General features: G+C 49.3%; 1 protein-coding gene across 1 annotated transcript in view; it reads left to right on the top strand.

Annotated features, from left to right (window-relative positions):
* The window catches only part of KSR1 (kinase suppressor of ras 1), a 47,806-nt gene extending 26,251 nt beyond the window's left edge, over positions 1–21,555 (top strand). The window contains exons 3-20 of the mRNA XM_063174169.1: positions 6,750–6,897; positions 7,761–8,145; positions 8,370–8,374; positions 10,105–10,165; positions 10,327–10,410; positions 10,982–11,043; positions 11,152–11,258; positions 11,528–11,696; positions 12,823–12,864; positions 13,404–13,458; positions 14,125–14,170; positions 14,273–14,652; positions 14,737–14,833; positions 15,083–15,216; positions 15,617–15,748; positions 16,022–16,157; positions 16,486–16,619; positions 18,981–21,555. Of these exons, the coding sequence (XP_063030239.1) occupies positions 6,750–6,897; positions 7,761–8,145; positions 8,370–8,374; positions 10,105–10,165; positions 10,327–10,410; positions 10,982–11,043; positions 11,152–11,258; positions 11,528–11,696; positions 12,823–12,864; positions 13,404–13,458; positions 14,125–14,170; positions 14,273–14,652; positions 14,737–14,833; positions 15,083–15,216; positions 15,617–15,748; positions 16,022–16,157; positions 16,486–16,619; positions 18,981–19,059 (2,256 nt within the window). The 3' untranslated portion in view covers positions 19,060–21,555. The remainder of the gene's footprint in view (positions 1–6,749; positions 6,898–7,760; positions 8,146–8,369; positions 8,375–10,104; positions 10,166–10,326; positions 10,411–10,981; positions 11,044–11,151; positions 11,259–11,527; positions 11,697–12,822; positions 12,865–13,403; positions 13,459–14,124; positions 14,171–14,272; positions 14,653–14,736; positions 14,834–15,082; positions 15,217–15,616; positions 15,749–16,021; positions 16,158–16,485; positions 16,620–18,980) is intronic.

The raw sequence follows: 21,555 nt of genomic DNA on the forward strand, positions 1-21,555 counted from the left end.
CAGTTTTGGTCTAAGGCAGAAAGAATTTCCCAGATCTGTATTATTTTGATTTGTGCTCTCTTGCTGCCCTGTCCCAAGCAGTGTCCAAATAAATGAACTCTGGTCCTTCTGGGACAGAACTGTAAGAAGTGTACAAAGCACTGAAACTCCTCTGGGATTCTGAGTGTATGGTTATCTTTTAAGGGTTCTGCATCCATTTCATGCAGCTGCAGGCAGCTTCTGTAGCACTTGTATTAGCTGGACAGCAGAACTACAACACCCTGTGGGTCATTAAAATAATTTCTGAGTAGGCATGCTGGAACAGGCTGTGAGCTGGGGGAAGTGGAAATAGCTGGGCTAATAAACTAAGTGCTCTGCTCTTGCAGTGGTTTTTTTTTTTTGGTCCTGTTATTTCACTGCTCAAAAAATAGCCATGCAGCCACTGTTGGTGCTGGACACTGACATCAGCAGAGTGCTGAGCTGTCTGGGATGAGTTACCTTTCAGAAATGTCTCAGGTATCATGGGATCATTCCTGCTGTTGTTTAGATTTCATACAGCACGTTGAACTGCATTTCAGCTGAAAGCTTTCAAAATGGAAATCACTGACAGAAGGAGCTTTAATAGGTTAGTTATTACAAAATCTAGAGTGGTGTCCTGCTTTGTGCACACTGCATGTGACAGGATGGGGAGGAGCCTTTGCAGACAGAGTTGAGCAGGTCATGCTGTGAAAATGGGGACCCTCGAGTGGTTCTGGCTCTGGGCAATGGAGAACAGCTTTCCATCTCTCAGATACTGTTAGGTCGCTGTAAAATGGAAATAGGCATGCTGAGTTTCCTTAAGGCTTCCAAAAAATGGTGCAGAGAGGAGGAAAAGTGCACAAGTGTCACAGTGTGGTCACATGGTAGAACAGCCCTCTCTTCTTGAGCCTTTCAGGCTCTGAAACTGGAGAGGTTGCCAAGTACCTGTGGAGTCTCAGAAGAGCTGCCTCAGAGCCCTGCCCTGGGCACCTCTGAGAGCTGAACATAACAGCAGGTCTGGCACAGGAGGAGGTGCAGTGGAGGGCTCTCCGTGCTTGCTGCCTCTCAGGGACAAATCAGGAGAAAGGCCTGGGTTGATGGGGTTTTGCTTTTTTAAATGGTTCTGAGTCCCTTTGCATTTCTAGTGCTACTGGAGGGAGTATTTTCAAGACTATGCTAATCTGTGACATAACACTGTTGAAAAGCAGCCTAATTGCAGGAGTTCTTTAGCTCAGCGGTGAGAGGAACAATGCTCTGTTTCTCTGTGTCCCCTCCCCTCGCTCCCCCCAGTCCTCTCCCAAATAAAGCTGCCATGCAGGGAAGCACAGAAGCTCCCAGGCTCTCCTGTCAGAAATAGAGCAGCAGCTCCAGTTTAGAATATCTGCTGACTCCTCCACTCCTGAGTGAAGACTATTTTTGCTCAGTGACTTGCTCTAGACATTGTGAAGCTCGAAAGCTCTGGTGATTATAATTGCTGGGCTCCTTTATTTCTTTGAAAACCTATATTTAAAACGAGAATAATGACTGCCTGTAAAATCCTTTAGTTGTGGAGGAGATTACAGCAATAACAATGCAGTGTTTATGGCGCTGGGCGACAGCTAGAGCTGCCGAGAGCACGGACAGCAGCGAGCCGGTGACGCTGCGCCGGGTGCGAGGGCTGGGCTGCGACCTCGCGGGCCTGCAGGTACGTGGGCACTGCCAGCCCCGCCTGGCATCCTCCTTGGCAATACACTGCTGCTTCCAGAGGGGTAAGGGAGCTTGGAGCCCCCACCCCAACCTTGCTATTTCTGTGGCTTTGTTACTGTTCCTCTAATCAGCTGCCAGACAGATTTTTATCATAGAAAGTGGCAGCAGGCTCTGCTTTGGAGCTGAGCTAACGTGGTGCTGTAACTTGCTGTTTAAGTGTTTTTCTAGGGAATGCTGGAGTCCTTGTTTTTGCTTAGGAGTTCTAGAATCTGATCAGTTCTAGAGATTGATTAATTCTAGAGACTGATTGTATGTGTGGTTTACTGCCAAAAATGATGTATGAATGGTTAAATATGGTGGGATGAAGGTGAGCAAAGAGGAACTTGAACTGAGACCTAGAAAAGACAGGGCAAGGAGCCTTACAGACAGAAGCTGTGTGCATCCTGTGTAGTCATCTTGAATGGATAAAAATTGCTCTGAAAATGGTCCTAGAAAAATACATTGATCTGGATTGTCCTGCTTGCCTTGGGAGTTGGAGTCAGGAATTGGGAGGGCAATGGGAGAGAAGGAGGATGGGAACAGAGTGCTCTCTCCACTCTTGAGCTGATGGAGGAAGTCTCTTGCAGAGCTATTTACTGTGTTCTGAGCTTGGAGTATGTCTGTCAAATAGAAGAGACTAAAAAAATTCTGTTGGCTTATTTTCTTCAGCCTAGAAAGTGATTTTCTCTGCCTTTATCACTGTGCTTCCCAGAAACAGAACTATTGTATTTGTTCCCACATGTAACTTGTCACTGTCTTAAAAACTAACTTAAGAACAGAGTCATCTTCTTATCATCATCTGAAGCATGTCTGGGCCAGCCCTGCTGGCTGTGGAGCAGAGGTGCCAGTCAGTCAAGCTTGGAAAGCTGTTTTTAGAGTGGATAACTGTCCTGCACAGGGAGGGGCACATCCTGCCCCGGGGTTTGGCCATCAGCAGGGCTGTGCTACCAGGGAGACTGGGAGCAGGTGGAACAGGGCTGTGGTTGGGGCTGCTTTGATGCTGTTCCTTTTGGGAACAGATTTGAGTCCCAGTTGTACCTTTGTGCCCTTTTCTCCTGCCTGCCTGTGAAACCCATCCCCAGCCAGCATCGATGCCAAAGAGCTGCAGAGCTGAGCAAGGCAGGGGCAGGAGCAGAGCAGGAAGGGCTCATGCCTTGAGCAGGAATTGTGTGCCCAGAGCGTTGTGCTGCCCTGTGAAAATGCCCCTGCCAGGGGTGAGCCAGGGCCTGGGGCTGCTGCTGTGAGCCCATGGCAGCGGGTTCTGTTAGCACAGGGTGCCCCAGCCCACAGCAGATCTGTCACTGGAGGAGCTGTGAGGGGTTTTGGTGAGTGCATCCTTTGGATGGGGGGTAGAAGAGGCAGATCTGCCTATGCCTATCAGGTTTCCCCAGCTGTATCCTCTCATCTTTTTCTGTCAGCATATCTGCATGAACAGGCCATGAGGACCGTGGCTGGCTCTTGGGGATTTCCATGGGTCTGGCAGCAGGAGCTCTGGCTGACCAGCCAGATAGCAGAGATCCTGGATGTGCTAATTGTGTGTATGCAAATTAATTCTGTCCTGCAGGCTTCCTAGAGCTATAAAATTCCTCCAGTGTTCCAGCTGAAGGCCCTCCCCAGTGTAAACAGCTCCTGGAAGATAGTCCCTACCACTGCCAGGGCTCCCCTTCCCTGCCAAGGGCTCCAGGTGCCCCTGGCAGCTTTGGGCACTGTGAACCCTTCATGTCTTGAGGTCAGCCCGAGGGATCTGCAACTGCTGCACCTGTCTGCCACAGAAGAGTCGTGACAGCAGCTCTCCTGTCCCCAAGAGCCAGCTGGACACAATACTGTTCCTGAGCTGTCAGCTCCTCTCCAGCCTCTGCTGCGAGGTGGAACAGTGAGGAGGGTAATGTTAGGTGGAACCGTGGCCTGTTTATGCTCACAGCTTAATGCAAGCTGGAAATTTCAATTGAGAGGCTTTCCAGAATGCCCATAAAATCTCCAGGAATTTAATAATACAGCAATTTTTCAGTGCCTTCATTGCTGGGCACCAGAAAAACACTGCAAAATAACAACTAGCAGGCACAAGATGTTCTTAAGATCATCTTTACATGCTTTGCTTAGAGCTATCAGTGGGAATTTAAGCACCTTATGTAATGGGCTTTCTCTTCTAGCATCTGCTGCTTCACAGGGGGATGATTGGAGAGGGAATGTATTGATTTAAGAGGAGGCATTTGGGGCCTTGACAACTGTCCAGCTTTACGGGAAGAGCTGTGGCTACTGGGTCGAGGAGCAGGTCAGGCTGATTTTGCAGAGTGCCTGCAGCAGCATTAGCTACGTAGGCTTATCTGCAGGGTGGAATCTTTACCAAAAATAACCCCTCCACTGTGTTAGATACCAGCATTTTTGCCATGTTTCAGGGATTTAAGTTGGACACCAGACAAGATTAAAGACTGTTGTGAACTCTTCACCCAGGCTAATTGAGACTGACCCTTGGATGCACTGGTGCTCACTTTTCTCTCTTTAGACATGTGCACCATGAAGTGCAGTCTTTGTCTGATAAGCACGAGGGCTTCAGGGAGAAGTCCTCTTACCTGTTGTAGGGAGGAATAATTTCCTGCGTTGGACTTTTTAGCATCCCTTCTGCTGAGCAGTGCATGGTTAGGCTTTAGATTTTGCTGGCAGTTATGAGGTGCTGAAGATTGAAAGCAGATTCTGTCTTTTGCTTTTTCTCTGTTTTTAAATCTGACCTTATTAGTAGAGTACTGTCTGAATATCTTGCAGGTCTCCCTGTCAAGACAAGGTGTGCCCAGGGAGGTGGTGTTGAGCTTGGTCCTAATGCAAGCCTTTAATCTGCATTTTTAAAGCTGTTTTTAAAAAAAGCCTCAGCACCCACTGAAGAAGCAGGTAAAGAGAGGTCAGCTGGGCCCACATGTCTCACCCTCAGTGGTGAAGAGTTGGAGTAACCCCTGTGCAAGGGCCCAGAGCTGCACTGAGGGGTCAGAGCCCCCCACGTGCCCCTGAGCAGGGGCCCTGCTGCCCCCAGAGCAGCTGAGGCAGGGCAGCAGCAGAACCTGTTTGAGAGCCGCCCTGAACTAGTGACCCTCGTCACTGTCACACTGCCTGCCGGGGGGTGACACACAGCCAAGGCAGAGCAGGCCAATCTTACAGGGATCAGGTTGACCAGTTTTATATTAAGCCACCACATATGTGCAGCACATGAGTGGCTGTTTAAAGAAAGCCTCTTACTTCCCCTCCCTCCCCCTCTCTGAAGGCTTATTTCTTTTGTCGCGTGTCATGGGGGCTGGCAGCAGGTTCAGAAAGTCTGAGCTCTCCCAGCTCAAGGTTATTGGGATTGTTTAAATATAATCTCCTTTTCTGTACTTTCTACTTTCCTACAACTTGCAATTCTGTCTTTCTAAAATTAACCTATTGAGCAGAAGAGGGGCCTGGGCTTTGTGTGTGGGTGCAGTCCCCTCAGGCAGGGTCTGTGTGAGAGCTGAGCTGGGGAGCAGAGCTGGGCCTTGTGGAGACCATCATCAGTCAGCTCTGGGCACAGAGAGACTGGGCACACAAAGGGATGGGGCAGTCCTGTGTCCTGCATCATGGTGGTGCAGATGTGCAGAAAAATTATTAATACCCAGCATCAGTTGTGATGTCTGTGCGCTTATTATTCTGCAAAGATTAGTTACAGGGAAAAAGAAAGAAAGTCTGCCCAAACTTCATTGAACTCTGGCTCTGCTCTGCTCCTGCTTCATGCTTACTGCTCATTTAAATTCCTGGCCTCCCTTGTGTTTTGTGTTTCATCCAGTTCAGGGCATGTGACAGAAGATACAGGATGTGTTTCTTAGACTTCTGCCCTTTCTTAATTTATTCTTTTTGTTTGCTCCATGCCACAGTTACTAAAATTGGAAACTCTTTGTGTTGCCACCTACAGAGCTCCAAAGGTTGGGGCAGTTGGGCAGTGTCACAGCTGAAAGTCCTGCGTCAGCTCTCAAAGCCAGAGTCTGGCTTAAGAAAGATGCAATTGTGAAAGGACATTCAGCACATTCACGTCTGCTTCTGAGTTGCAAGTGGGCTTTAAGGACTAGAGGATTCTAAGCTTTTTGTTTCACCAAGCAGTGACACACACTTCTGAGTTTCCCCTTCAAATAAAGTTCAAAGCCTTTTATATAGTTTGATTCCAGGAGTCAAAACTTTAGGATAAAGGCCAAATATTGTGAAATTTGTGATCTCATTGTGAGAATAGGCAACAGGGAGGTTTGTTTAGGCAGAACTTTACAGGGAAATTCCTGGGTAACTGGGCTAAGTATCCTGGTTTTGTTTATTAACCACAATTGCTGCAGACTTACACTGGAAACATTTGAATGGGGGAGGAGAGAGAGGCACAGCTCAGTTCTGTGTCAGGAAATACCAGATCATTTTGTGTTTTCCAGGCTCTTGTATCTTTTGTGTCTGCCTGATCTGAGCCTTATCACTGTGGGGCTTTGGTGCATTAAGATGTAGAAGGAGTTCTGCACAGATATCTCTCCAGGCAGGATATGGGTAAGGCTGGTTCTCTGATGAAGGAAAGACCGCTTGAGGAGGAGGCCGCTATCTTTGTCAAAACATTTCTTTTTTGTTCAAATAAAGAAGTAATTTTCCTCACTGATTCTGCTGTTCACTTTAATACTGAAAAGCCAAACATCCTTATCTGACTCTTTTTCCGGTTTTAGACCTGTTTTATTTCTGACCCTATTTTTAATGAGAAAGTTAAGGTTTATTAGTAGCTTTGCAAAAATTTTCCACAAGGGGGGGAGTATTTTGATCCCCTGTAATGCTAAGTGGAATAGCAGAGGATGAGCAGCCCTGGAGGTGCAGAGCACACTCACACCCCAGGCAGGGGGGAGAGCAGCTGTGGGCACTGCTGGCCATGCCAGAGGGGCACTGCCCACAGGAGTGAGCCATGAGTCAGCCCCGGCAGTGAGACAGTGCCACTGCTCAAATACACAACAGGTGACACTGCTGTTTGTACACAGAGCAACAAAAGGGTCTCTCTTGCTTTCCTGCAGAGAATACCAGAGGAGCTGACCCTGGATGCCTTACTAGAAATGAATGAGTCAAAGGTGAAAGAAACGATGAAGAGATGTGGAGCCAGAGATGAGGAGTGCTCCAGGCTCAATGGGGCCCTGAGCTGCCTGCGGAAGGTGACGGAGTCAGGTACACACTGCCTTCTTCTCCTGGAGCACTGGTGTCCCCAGCCCAGCCCCATCTGCTGCTGGGGATGTTCTGGGAGCAGTATATGGCTCTGGGATGTGCGCTGATCAAACCTGTCTAGAGCTGTCAGCTGGGTTTGGTTTGGACATCAAGTCAGATAAAGAAATGGAAATAAATGTATGTAGAATCCTCTCCTACTCAGTAGATGATGTCCTTATTAACCCTTTCTGTTCAGAGTTGTGTCTAATGCTCCAGTTCATTCTCCATGGGTCAGTGACACACATCCTTGATTTACTAAATACAACCAGATTCCTTCTAGGTGATGCCTTTCCCAAATATTGCCAGCTCGGAGAGAAACCTTCCCCTAGCACTTCCACAGGCACTGTACAATCTGTTTGTACAAGAGCCTCTCCCAGCAGACTGGGACTCACATGCACCACATCTTTCTTTTTAGCAGTTATCAATCTGTCACTGAAAGGTGATGTTTCCTGTTGGTATTATGACAGTTCATCCATTTGCAAATGGTAAAGATTAGTTAATGGAAAAAATCAGCAAGCAGCTCGGTCTCATGTTTTTCCCTTTTTCTAATCTTTCTTGTCCCAGGCTGTCAGATATTTCCCATCCACACTGTATAAACCAGCCACTGCTCAGGAATGATGGTGTTCACCTCTTAGAAAGAAATGGCATTTTTAACAACCCAGACATATGTCTCTGAAAAGCTCAGATCAGGCTCTGTCTGAGTTTTCGCAGCTTGGGGCCCTGCTGAGGCTCAGGGGAGATCATTGCCAGGTGAAACGGGCACCGGAGCCCCGAGCGGCCCGGGCTCGGCTCGCTGCGGGCCCGCACTAACGCCGCTCGTTGCACAGGAGCGGAGCCGAGGGACGATGTGCCGCTGGCCCTCCCCGAGCGCCGGGACAGCTCCTGCCCGCAGCCGGACCCCGCGTGCCCGCCGTGCGCCCCGGGCAAGGGCGGCCAGCCGCGCTCCGCGCCCTGCGAGCCCTGTCCCGCGGCAGAGGCGCTGCTGGAGCCGCTGGTGCTGCCCGCGGGCCGGCCCCGCGCCCCGCACAGCATCACCGTCACCCCCCCGGCCACGCCGCAGCCCAAGCGCCGGCACCGCCTGAAGCCGCCGCGGACGCCGCCGCCCCCCTGCCGCAAGGTGTTCCAGCTGCTGCCCAACTTCCCCGCCCTCACCAGGAGCAAGTCCCACGAGTCTCAGCTGGGCAACAGGATAGACGAAGTTCCTCCAATAAAGTAAGTTTCCTCTCGGGCTGGAGCTGGGGCTCTCCCCGGCAAAGGCTGCCCTAGGTAGGCAGGAAAATATTGGCAATGCAGCGACCTCAGGAGCCTGTGCAAAGCCACACGTGTCTGTAAACCTGACAGCACATGCTGCAGGCAGCAGTTCCTGCTCTAGCAAAGTGTGTACCTGTCACAGGAGTATCAGAGCCTAAAAAAAATGTATCTTTTCTTCTTTCTAGGTTCGGTAAGAGATTCTCACAGGGGTGTCTGCAGTGCCTTGCTGAGAGAGAAGAACCTGTGCTTGTCAGCTCCCTGTTGGCCATCCCTGGGCAGCCTCTGGAGGTTCTCCACGGGCCCTCCTATCCCAGAGCTTCTGTTAACTGAGCAGGAGCTTGGCCTGCCACAGAACCACAGGGTTTTACTTGGTTGCACCTGGTATTTTCTAAGATGACACAAGCAAGGCAAAGGAATACTGATGTTTCAAGGGTTAAAGCCAAGGGGGGCTTATCTGTGACCTCAGACAGCTGGCACAGATGCCTCTTGGTACAGGAATTTCACATCTAACCATTTGGATATGCATTGCCCAGTGTCTTTGCAGTGAAGTTAAGACACTTGTGTGCAGCTTTCTGAGGAAGCTGCAGCATGTGCTGGAATGGGGGGTGTTCCCTGTGTGCTGAGGAGTCTGATCACGTGGGTGATGGCTGGCAGGAGCAGGGCTGGGTTTCTCCAGGGCCACTGGGAGTTCTGGCCATCCTGAGGTGTGTCCCAGACACCACCTGTAACCTTGGAAGCTAATGGAGAGAGATTGGAGCAGCTTGGAAAGTGTCCAAAAGCATCTGAGTATTAAAAGCAAGTATGAAAGTCCAAGCTAATGCCCTTTGAAACAAAAATCTCAGGAATTACTTTCAGAAATAGAAAGATTGTAAAATGAAAGTGCCAGCAGAAATCTGAGCATTTCCCTGAGGAGAGTGAGATAATTGGTGCAATAAATGAAAAAGGCACTAGAATAAACTCAAACAGAAATGAAGGATTTTGGTGCTCCTTTTCATATAGACCAACTGGCTGGGGTGAAGTTGTTGCTGTGGGCTCTGGTGAGTCCTGGACAATCCCAGACTGGTTGATATTCATTCAGTGAGGATTTAACCGTCTGACCCGATGTTCACAGCCTTCTTTACTGCTGTGCTGGGATTGTTTGGGCGGCCACACTAGGCAGCAGCATTTCTAGGAACAGCAGCTAGCCATTCCAGCCTTTTCCAAGAGGCTGAGGATCACAGATGCCTCTAGGAGCTCCCTGGACTAATGATAAAAAAGACTGTGGTGCCATCTATGGTCAAGTGAGGAGACTGGCTCTGAGCCAGCCCTGCTGCTGTGCTGACACTTGCACATTGGGATTTGCCTCACATGTGCAATATTTCTATAGATTTTGTTCAGGAAATAATGCCAGAATTGTGAGTATTGGAGAGTTTTCAGGAAGTTATGTGCTGTAACCACTGGCATGCTGGTTTGGCATATGGAAGTCTATATCTTACTTCCTGCATTTAGCAGAAAGTTAGGTGAGCTCACATGTATGTTTTCATTCTTCTGGGTCATGCTGGCCCTGTCTAGAAATTTGAGATAATTTTCAGTGAAATAGAATATTCTGAAATCTACTGACACTGCAGGAAAACTGGGTGATGGTAAACCAATTTGTGGTAAATCAATTAGGAGTAAAGTCTGACTTTCCACTTTAAGAATGGCTTAGACCTGATCAGATGGACTTCTGTAATCCCTGAATATAAAACATCATGATTTATCCAATCATATGGAAACAAATACAAGGGCAACTTCACAGGGGGCAAATCAGTCTGAGCTGTGTTCCTGTGACTCCTCATGGCTGGAGGTGCTGAGCTGGGGCAGTGACTGCTCGGTTTCTGTGCAGGGTGGTGAGCACATGTCAGCAATGCTTCCCTAAACCCTCCTCTTGTTCTCCATCAGAGCTCTCCCAGGGATCCCCCCAGACGGTACGAAGAGACTTTGGCCTGGCTGTGACTCACAGGTGAGCAGCCAGGGACAGAGCCCAGGCAGGGCTGTGGTGGCACAGGACTGAGATGATTTTGGAGTCGGGTCAGGTGTCTCACTGTCAACTTCAGCTACCTACAAATGTTCATTTTCCCTCTGACACCAGCTAATGTCAGTTTTCCCTCTCGTCTCTGGCAGGTTCTCTACAAAGTCCTGGTTATCTCAGATTTGCCAAGTGTGCCAGAAGAGCATGATGTTCGGGGTGAAGTGTAAGTACTGCAGGTGAGCACACGGGGATGGTCTCCTTCAGAACAGCCTGGGACTGGACTCACCCCAGCCTGCAGCAACTCCTGCCTCTTGATTTGATGCACTTTTGGCAGTGGCATCATTTTTTCAGTCATTCTGACCTGGCAAAGGGATGCTCCTGGCACAACTCACACTTGAAGGTGGCAGCCTGACACGTGAATGAACCAAATTAGTTTCTCTGCCACAGGCTTCCCACCTCATCCTGGGCAAATCTTGTAGTGGGAGATGGATCTCTAAATAACAGCCAGGATATTAATTTCTGTTTCTCTCTCAGGCTTGTTAGTCCAGAGGACTGAGATTTTACTACTTCATGGTTGCTGGCTGAGAGTCAGTGAAAGTAATTCTATTAAAAATAAATCAGATGCTAAGATATGTTTGTGGTTTCATTAGCCTGAATAATAGAATTCTCCATACGAATGCCTGCTGCTCTGGGGCTGAGCATTCCAGAACTCCTTCTGAGATTAGCATAAGAATTACAAATTAAGGGTAGGCTTCCTCTTTTTGGGGAAGAACAAGTTGCTATTTAACATTAATGGTTATCTTTCAGATTAAAATGTCACAACAAATGTACTAAAGAGGCACCTGCTTGTAGAATATCCTTCCTTCCCAGTAAGTAATTTTCTACAAATTCTTGGCGCTTCAATGTAATTGATTGTATGGAAAGAATAAAAAGTCTCATTAAAGCTGTTTCTCTCCCTTCTCCAACCTGTTTTTCAGTAACAAAAATAAGAAGAACAGAGTCTGTCCCATCTGATATCAATAATCCAGTAGACAGACCCACAGAACCCCAGTTTGGAACCCTCCCCAAAGCACTAACTAAAAAGGTACGAGGTGGCTGAGGTATGTCCAGAGTCCCTGGGGAGCTGCAGTAGGGAGAGGCTGGATCTCAGTGAGCTTTCCCTTTGCAAGGCTTGGATATGAGACATTTTGTTCCTGTAAAGCAGGGGTTGTGCAGAGCTCCAGGTGCTTATTCAGCACAGCAATGCCACGATCAAGCCTGGGAACAAGTTCCCTCTGCTGTTGTGCAGCAGACACAGGGGAACTCTTCCTTTCTCTTTATTGCTCTCTCACAGTGTCTTTGCCTGCTTTGCAGGAGCATCCACCAGCAATAAACCACCTGGACTCCAGCAGTAATCCTTCTTCCACAACCTCATCCACTCCCTCCTCCCCAGCACCTTTCCAGTCTTCCAACCCTCCCAGTGCGACGCCGCCCCCCAACGCGTCCCCCATGGGCCAGAGGGACGGGCGGTTCAACTTCCCAGGTAAAGCCTCCCTGCCAGCAGGCTCTGCAGGAGCTGGCCAGGGATTCAGAGGCACTTGTGGGTTTCTGAGTACATGGTTCTGCCTTAAACAAGGTGTAAAAGTACCTTACGGATTTTTAAAGGGTATCAGCAAGATATCTTTGCAGGGAACAGATTATTTAGGAAAGTTTCTCCTTTTCCTTTTTGGAAAAGGACTGAAGAGAAAAGCTATTTTTTTCTCTTCCTTTCCCCTTTGTGCTGTACAATGCATGCTGCCTGCAATGTGTGCTCACCAGGGGCTTTCAGTCAGGAGGAAGGTGCTTGCTGGAGCAGGCTGTAAAAGTGAGAACTGGAATGAATTACTTTACCAAACCTTTCCAAAATATAACCCACAATCAACACCAACTTTTAAACCATTGTCAAGCATAACTGGTAGAGAGAAGTTCACCCTTCATGCCCTATGGATTGAGAGCCCCAGTGTGCAGCTTTAACCAGAGCTGAGAGGGGCAAGTATCTCTGACAAGGGCAAAGATCTAAACAGTGAGAATAAATGGAATTCATTTGACCTGAAGTCACATGGTGCTCAGTAGCTACTACATCTGGCCTTCAACACTGCTGAATTTTGCATCAGCTTCTGACCTGTGAATTCAAGTTGCTGTTTGAGCCTACTAAAAAGGACCAGAGGCAGTTCAGTGTAAGGATTCCACTGCAGTTACTTTGCATTGGGACAAACTGCTCAGACTCACTGAAAAAATAAAAAACGCAGATGGTTCATGAGCTTCACCTTCTGTGGGGACACCTCTGCAAAGCTGAGACACAAGAGCACATCACATCACACCTGATGTGGGCCTGCCTTGCACATTCCTGGGCTTTCCCTTTGCCCACCAGGCTGTTTGAGAGAGGTGGCACAGCTTGTGTTTGATACCTGTCATCTGTCAGGGCCCTCCCAAAATGCATGTGCTGAAATTCCCCCCAGCAGGCCGATAATCCACTAATCTGTTCCCAGCAGTGACCTGGGACTAATGCATTGTATGCACATGAGGCACTCACTGATGATCCTCTAACTTGTTTGTGTTGTTTTGTTTTTTTTTTCTCCTGGTATTTTTTTCGCTGTTCCTTTCTTACAAAACCCCAATTAATTAAAAAGCTGCCTACTACCTTCAGCATAGACAACAGTTTGTCTTCCCAGGTGAGTTGATTGTTTTAATTCTACTAACCAACTTCTACTGCCAAAACATAACTTGTTTGTAAACCTCTGCATGCTGCCCAAGAACAATCATTCTGCTTTAAAAAACCTGTCTAAAACAATCCAGACTTTCTCTTACCTCAGTGTGTACTCAGGCCTCTCTCCCCCCTAATCTGAGGTGTGATTTATGTATTGAGATGGAACTTTGAATATTCAGCTGTAGAATATTTGTTTCCTGATGTGGGATTCTATTCACATCCATGTTCCTCCTTTCTAAAGATTCACTTTTATGGCTCTGTGCCCAGCCAAAAGGACTTCACAGATAGGTGGGGGAAATGGAAGAGGACTGGGCTCAGCCAACATGCAGGCATAGGAGAGATGAGCATAGTTTTAAATCAGTAAAAGTATAAAATCACTTTGTCTGTGGTTGAGTTTATAATTCCTTAACAAGAAGCAAGTAGTTGCTATTGCAGTGTTAAAACTTGCAGTCCATAGGAGATTGAAGTGTAGACGATGTACCATAACTGTTTCTACTTTCCCAGAAATTCCCAGTCCTGCACAAACAGCACAGCTTCCAGAAACTGCTGCAGACACTAAGTAAGTAGAGTTTTAAATCTTTTCATTTGCACAGCATTTACGTGGTAATCCTCGTGTCAGCCCAGAAGTGCTTGTTATGGCCAAAACCAGATTTAACACCTGAGAATTCCCAGGGTAACTTTAGTCAGTGAGGGTGATGCTGGTATTGCCAGTTTTATAAAGCTGAATATGACATTTTAAATGGTACACTAGGGAGTCCAAGCCTTTAATATCTAGTCCTGGTTGTGTGAAGGGTCAGATGAAACAGAAATTGGAGTTCTGTAACTTGAAGGGCACGGCCCACTGAGCTGCAAGCAAACAGGTCTTTCAGGATCCCAGTTTCAGGGCATGGAAAAGCTTCCAGCCTGCATTGACAGCTGCTCCACTACAGGTGTTCCAGGGGTAGGAATGGGAGCATCTATTCCTGGAACACAGTGTAATAACAGAGCCATGCAACTGCCAAATCAATTCCTGCCACTTAATTATTAAGAATCACTTCCAATCTTTGTCTTACATTTGCCAGACTGAGCTTAGACTCCTTCTCTTTTACATGGAGCAGGAATTGTATTTTTCTCTGCTTCTGTAACTGTCAGGATCTGTTCTGTATTGGCTTCTTCTGCTCCCCAATGGCAGCAGGGGTCCCCATTCCCCAGTGATGTCCAACTGCTCTCTCTGTTGCTGTTGCAGCGCTGCCCAGCAGCCGGGCACGAGCGGAGGCGCACGGGAAGCACAGGTGGGTTTATGGTTTGCCCCGGGGCTCTCTGGAGCAGCCTGTGCTGCTCTGCCACCCCCGAGGGACTGCGAGCACACCTTTCCCTTCCCTTGCTGGGCACAGGTGGAGGAAGCAGAGGCGGGGAAGTCAGAGCCCGAGGACGATGAGGATGAGGTGGAAGATTTGCCCAACCGGCGGCCGCACCTGCAGGGGATGATCTACCGCAAACCCAGCCAGACCAGCGTGTACCTGCAGGAGTGGGACATCCCCTTCGAGCAGATCCAGCTGGGGGACCCCATTGGCCAGGGCCGCTGGGGCAAGGTCTACAAGGGCAAGTGGCACGGGGAGGTGGCCATCAGGCTGCTGGAGATCGATGGCAACAACCAGGATCACCTGAAGCTCTTCAAGAAGGAGGTGATGAACTACAGGCAGACCCGGCATGAGAACGTGGTGCTGTTCATGGGAGCCTGCATGAACCCCCCTCACCTGGCAATCATTACCAGGTAGGGAGAGAGATCTTTCTATTGGTTCTACAGGATATGTATTGTAGAGCTAGCAATGTTCTCATATATAAACATTTCCTGTAGCTTCTGCAAAGGAAGGACGCTGCACTCCTTTGTGAGAGACCCCAAGATCTCCCTGGACATCAACAAAACCAGGCAGATAGCACAGGAGATCATTAAGGTAAGAGCTTATTATGCCAAGGGAGCCACTGGGTAGGGCCTCAGGCAGAGCTCAGAGCTGCACACAGCACTGGAAGCTGCTCCCTCAGCCTCTCACCACACCTTCCTGCACGAGTCCCACAGGGGCCCTGCCCCCAGTTACAGCTAATCCCTGACACTGGTGGTAGGAAGGGGAAATATGTTAGAAAGCAGAGTATGCTTGGAAAGAATAAAACCGCAAAAACATTTCCATCTCCGCTGTGTTTCCCAGGGCATGGGGTATCTCCACGCAAAGGGGATTGTACATAAGGATCTGAAATCCAAAAATGTCTTCTATGACAATGGGAAAGTTGTGATCACCGACTTTGGATTATTTGGAATTTCGGGTGTGGTTCAGGAAGGAAGGTAAGTGGAGGTTTCAGTGCTTGGTTCCAGCTCTGGAATGATAAATGGTCACATAGGGAAACATTTCCTGCAGTGCACAAGAAGCATCCATTGGTTTAGTACACACTCAGTTTGCATTGTGCCTGTTTGCTTTGTTTTCCTTTTTAGCAGAGTTCTTACTACAGTTGCAGTAGCACAGCTAGAGAGTTTGGATTAAGCCTCAGAGCACAGAACAAACAAGACCTTAATGCCAGGAAGGAGCTGTGTCAGGCTGACACGTGCATATTTGTTAACATGGCAAGAAAATTAGAAATAAAACATCAGCAAAAACATTGGAGTAAATAAAGCCAAAGCATCAGGTGCAGCACAGATATGGCCTCCACACCAATGTTTTAGTCCTGCTTCTTTCTTTTGGACTCAGGAGGGAGAATGAGCTGAAGCTGCCTCATGACTGGTTGTGCTACCTGGCCCCTGAGATTGTCCGTGAGATGGCCCCAGGGAAAGATGAAGACAAGCTGCCTTTCTCCAAAGCTGCAGATATCTATGCCTTTGGGTAAGAAAGGAACACCCAGGAGTACCATGAGAGCTTGCTAAGTGAAGCTGGCTACTGGCCTAAGCCTTTCAGTCAGTGCTCCCCTTCTCTCAGACTCAGGATTCCAGCTGGGACACATTTTCCTCACCTATTCCAAAAGTCGTGGGTGGAAAGGGTTTGCTGCTGCACAGCCTTAGGCACCTCCCAGAGCTCAGCTGAAGCAGCTGCAGCAGTGCCAGCATTGGGTACTTTGTCAGGAGCAGCAGAGGCCTGACCTGTCTGTTGGCATTGCAGGACCGTGTGGTACGAGCTGCAGGCACGGGAGTGGCCCTTCAGGAGCCAGCCTGCAGAGGCTCTCATCTGGCAGATCGGCAGCGGAGAGGGAGTGAGACAAGTCCTTGCCACTGTCAGCCTGGGCAAAGAGGTCAATGTAAGTACCTCAGCTGCAGAAGCCCCTCACACAGCTGCTTGTCAGGGACAGAGGGGGCTGCTTCAAGAGTTATTATACTCACAACTCAAAAGAGAAAGGGCAGGAAAGAGAACAGAGGAGAATGGGATAGGTTTAGCCTGTGCCTGTAACTGTGGTGCAGAAGTGAACATCCTCAGCACAGGACATTCTTGGGCTCTGGCAGTGTCCAGGCCCTCTGTGAGCACTGTCTGCCTGGGCTCACACACATCCCAGTGCTCTGACAGTTTTCTGGTCTGCACAGTTGACCCATGAACTGAGATAATGAATGAGCCACCACTGTCCTCTGCAGGAAATCCTCTCAGCCTGCTGGGCCTTTGACCTCAGCGAGAGGCCCAGCTTCACTGTCCTCATGGAAATGCTTGAAAAACTGCCAAAACTGAACCGCCGGCTCTCCCACCCAGGGCACTTCTGGAAGTCTGCTGAGTGAGTACCTGCTGCTGCTCACAACACTGATGCCATGCAATTTGCTAACTGGTCATTTCTGAGCTTTATTTGCTTTCCTGGGGCTGTCAGACATGACAGGGTGGGAGCACTGCTCCTGTGCTTCTCTAGTTCCTGGGAAATGATGTGACTAAGCCATGAGCCTCAGACAGTTAATTTCCAACTTCACCATATTCACCTCCCTCCAGCAGCTGACTGATTCCCCTGTTTGTGTCAGAGAATATCCACAACAGCATTGGGAAGGGCCCTCACTGACCCCAGAGTGGTCAGAACTTCCCCAGTGATAGTAATGGCAGGTACTGCCTGAGGAGGGGAAGGACCCAGGAACTGTTTCCCTCTGAAGTGGTTCAGACTGTGTGGGTTTGAGGCCACAGACACATCTGTGCCCAGTGCCCATTCACCGTGTCCTTGGCTCAGTGTTTCTTTTCATCTCCTCAGCTGCTCATATTTACTTTCTCTTTGTTCTGATGTTTAACCCACCCCTTCCCTTCCTATAATCCTTCACTTTCTTCCTGTAACTCCTGATCAGAACCACCCAAATTCTTGACACAGGAACTGTGGTGGCAGCTTGGTCTCTGCTGGGTGTGGGGGCTTTGGAGTTTTGGTTGAAAATTCTGCCACTTCTCCTATGCAATTTCCCCCCCATTTGTACTGGATCCTTGACACACCAGTGGTGTCCAACAACTTTAAACTGCAGAAAGCTTCCCCAGACTCTGGCCTCATCCTCACACAAAGAACATGCACTGAGCAGTGGAGCTCCCCCCACCTCACCCAGATCCTTTCACACACTGCACTAACCCTGCTGCAGCCTGGTCAAGCTGTACAATGTGTAGTTCTCAAGGGCTTGCTTTTAATAACTGAAAACTAACTCTCATGGTGTCTTTTTCCCTTCCCTCCCATATTTCTTTGTAGGTTGTAGCTACTGGTGCAATAACGGGCTCCACCTTGCATGCTTCCATGTGTCGTATCCTAACCGGCAACTTGGACAATCACCTTCCATTAAAAAAGCAAAAACAAACCACGAAATTAACCCACGGACATAATCAACACTTTATCCGATTCTCCTCTCTGCCTTTGGCTTGGTGTGGGCTGTAGCTTCAATAACCACTCGTGTCTGCGAGACCCTCGTGGCTAACACCGGGCTCCTGTGCCACGGCAGCTGCGACTCCTCTGGGCAGGGCACGGGCCCCTGTGCCCAAGCAGGTGCTCCCCAGGGCAGGGTGCCTGTCCTGCCTGCAGCTCAGGGCTGTCCCACACTGCTGCACCTCTGCGTGTCCCTGAGCCCCTCTGGGGCTGTGTCCTTGGGCTGCAGCCCTGTGCCTGCGGTGACAGGGACACTGTCACAGCCCTTGCACTGCAAACCAGCAGGGGCTGAGGCCAGGCCGGTTCTCCCTCAGGCACAGAGCCAGCGCTGCAGCCAGGGTCAGTTGTGGAGTGGAAGGAAGGATGGTCCTTGCTCTGCTCGGAGGGTCCTGTGCCCACTGAGAACCAGGCTGGGGCAGTGTCCGGGGCAGGTCCACGTGGGTCAGCTGGGATCAGCTACAAAGCTGTGTAAAAGAGGAGGAAAGCAAGAGCAGCCTTCAGCTCCTCCCCTTGCAGATCCAGGCCTTGGAATGTTACAGTTTGCTTCTGTTTACATCGCTGGGCAGCAGGAGGACTCAATGTAGGGCCTTGGCAGAGTCACAGCTACCACAGCAAACACGTGCCTTCTAGAAAAGGTCTGTCTTCACTGGTTTGGAGGGGAGAGGACAGGGACGGGGAGAGCACACTCCAAGGGGGTTTCTGCTGCCTGACATCAAGCTCCCACATCATTCCCTGAGCCTTCTCAGGAAAGCTCTGAGCAGAAAGTGCTTCTGGCTCTGCCAGCAGTGTGAGAGCAAGGGGAGACATCCCTTTATTTGTTTTTAGAGCCTGGGGAGGAGCACATGGGCTTGGGTTCGTTCTGTTGGGGTTTCTTAGCCTGTTCATGTACCTTGTCAAAACTCCCCTTTCTCTTACAAAGAAAATTCTGTCAGTTTTTCCTTCCCTTCTACTTCAAGGGAAGGAAGTGCCCACTGAAAACCAGTGTCAGGCTTCTACCCACGGTAGAGACCTGGGAAAACTTCCTGCTCCTCTCCCTTGGGCAAATCAGATTGTGCAGTTTCTTCCCACTGATAATGTTTGCATGAATAACTTCATGTGTTTTGCTGCTGAATTACTTGAGCATCTCTTTGGGTGAGCTGAAGTGATGTGAGAGCAGAACCAAACTCATGGCAGCTCCTGTGATAGGGCAGTAGCTTTGTAAGATGAATCCTCAGTAACTGTTTCCCCCTCCCTTCTCCTCTCCCTCCTCACTCTCTGCAGCATTAACAGTAGCAAAGTTGTCCTGCGTTTTGAAAGATTGGGCTTGGGAATCCTGGAGCCGAGTAACCCAAAGCTGTAGGCCGGTGTCATTGTGACCATGCTGGCTGCCTGCTCCCACACAGCACCAGAAACCTTCCCTGGCTGCTCCACGCCGAGGCTGAAGGACCATCAGCCCAGCCCCGGGTCCGCCTGAGCACCAGCAGCTATTTAACAATGTTTACATGATACTTTTGTGTCAACTATATTTTTTTTAAACATAATAAACAGTGAATTAAGTTGAATACAGCCATTCTCAAATGGCACTGAGAAAGAGCTGAGCTGTTCTGGTTCCTCCTTGTGTCCGTGGTCCACAGGAGCCACTCTGCCCTCAGAGCAGTGGAACAGCGACGCGGCTCCTGCAGCTGTGGCCTTGCAGAGTCAGCTCTCTCCTGAAGGAGAGCCCAGCCTGCTGCACTGGCATTGCCCAGGCCACCCATTGTTCCAGCAGGGCTGCTCCAGCTCTGGCTCACCCTGAATTCAGCTACAGCACAACAGAGCTGCTGCAGGCGCAGTGCCTGGCCATGGGGGCTGGCTCTCAGTGACTCAGGGGCTCTTCTCCACAGAACTCACACTAAAACCTGCTCCTTCTCATACAATCCCAGAGGAATTAAGAATTGCTGGCCTTAAAAAATAAACTCATGACTTGTCACAGCTCTGCACAGGGACTAAATTCCTCTTTTGGTTCAGACACAAGTTTGAGTGCAGGGAAAGGCAAGAGAAACAGGACAAAGGAAAAGCTGTTCCTAAATAATGCATTAACTAAGGCCTTGATGCACAGAGCTGCAGTGTCCCTGCACACACACAGAGTGCTGCCACTGCCTACAGTTGGCCACATTTGAGCTTGCAAGTTCTTTGTTTGAGAAACATAGGACCAAAGCAGTTGCTTTGAGGAAAAAAACCTTTAAGAATAACAAATCTTGTAACCAAGAAGGCAGTATCTGGGCCTGGAGGTTCTGCCTGACCCCAACACCTCAGACTTGTTTCAGAAGTTAGTTTTAAAATCGAAACCCACCTCCTCCTCCTCCAGTGCACAGTGTGGAGGTTATGGAGGTGACAGCCAGTGACCACACTGAGGTGACAGATGCATCATCCCCCTTGGAAATCAATGGCAGGCCCCACTACCAGAGGTTCCCCTTTCCCATCCCTGAGGCTCAGGGGAGCTCCCAGATCTCTGAGCAGCCAAAGCACCAGCCCTCAGTTTGGCTGCCTTGTGTGAGGAACTAAGTGGCACAAAACCTGAGTCCTGTTGAGCAGAGAGCCTCAGTCCTGTGTGCAAGTCCATTGTAGCCTCTTACAAGTGTTGACAAAGACTTTTTAAATGTGTCTCAGATCAAAAAGAGAAATGGGTTTGGCATGGCTGGGCACTGCAGGGCTGTCCTGATCCCTGACCCCCTCGGGCTCTACAGTTCTCACTGATGGTGTGTCAGCAGCCTGAAGCAGAAATTGTTTTCCCCCCAGTGCTGCTTAATTAAGAGCAGCACAACACAAACCCAAAGCAGGGCAGAAAGGTGCTGCCCCTGGGCAGGAACCCTGCCTTAGGAAGGAAGGGCAGGAGCTGCTGCTGGGTGCAGACTGGCCCTTAGCTCAGTCGGTGTCAAGGGCACCTCAGGGTGCTCCTCACTCAGTTTTTGGGTGCATAAAGCAGGCCCTGAGAGCTGGGACACCCAGAATGTTCTGTGTGGGATCAATGGCCTAGCTGTGCACGGGCCCTGGCTCCTTGCAGCCCCAGACTGAGCCTTGGTCCCTCCCGTGCAGGGCAGGCCCTGTCTGTGGAGCCCTTTGTGTCATAGCCTGCCCTTAACAGGGGGATTGGGATCCAGCCTGGCCTGGGTGCTGTGTGGGACACCCATAAATTGCCCTTGAACACGAAGCTCATCCTCTGCCCCAGCACAGCCAGAGGAGAGGCTGACAGTGTCTGTGGGGTGGTTTAGTTTTGGTCAGCCTCAGTGAGTGGTTGAGTTTTGGTTAGCCTGTGTGGGTGGTTTTATTTTGGCCAGCCTCTGTGAGTGGTTTAGTTTTGGTCAGCCCCTGTGGGTGGTTTAGTTTTGGCCAGCCTCAGTGAGTGGCTGAGTTTTGGCCAGCCAGGGGCATCCAGCCGAGCCCAGCAGAGCTCTGGGCACCGAGCTTGGGGCCATGGAGCTGCCCCAGCCCCACACACCAAGCTGTCCCTGGGTTGTGTTTGTGTCACACGTCCTACCCCGTGGAGCTGTCAATGTGACAATGCTGTGCAATGCTGCTACAGGAGCCACGTCAGTAGTGAATGTAAATGGTCGTTACATGGTGAACATGGACACGTTTTCTTTTCAAATGTGATGTAAACTTTGTACAGTACAAATTTTTTTTTATATTTTCTATGAACTGAGTGTCTTCCAGAATTGCTATTAAATTAATTACAAATTGTTAGAATTAACAACAGTTTCTGTATTAGTTTATGCAACCAGGAAAAAAAAAAAGAAAAAAAAGAGTGCACTCCATGCTACTGGAATTCTGGATATGTAGGAATCTTTTCAGTGAATAAATCTTTGGTCTGGATAAA

Source organism: Melospiza melodia, chromosome 21, assembly GCF_035770615.1.
Source record: "Melospiza melodia melodia isolate bMelMel2 chromosome 21, bMelMel2.pri, whole genome shotgun sequence".
NCBI lineage: Eukaryota > Metazoa > Chordata > Aves > Passeriformes > Passerellidae > Melospiza > Melospiza melodia.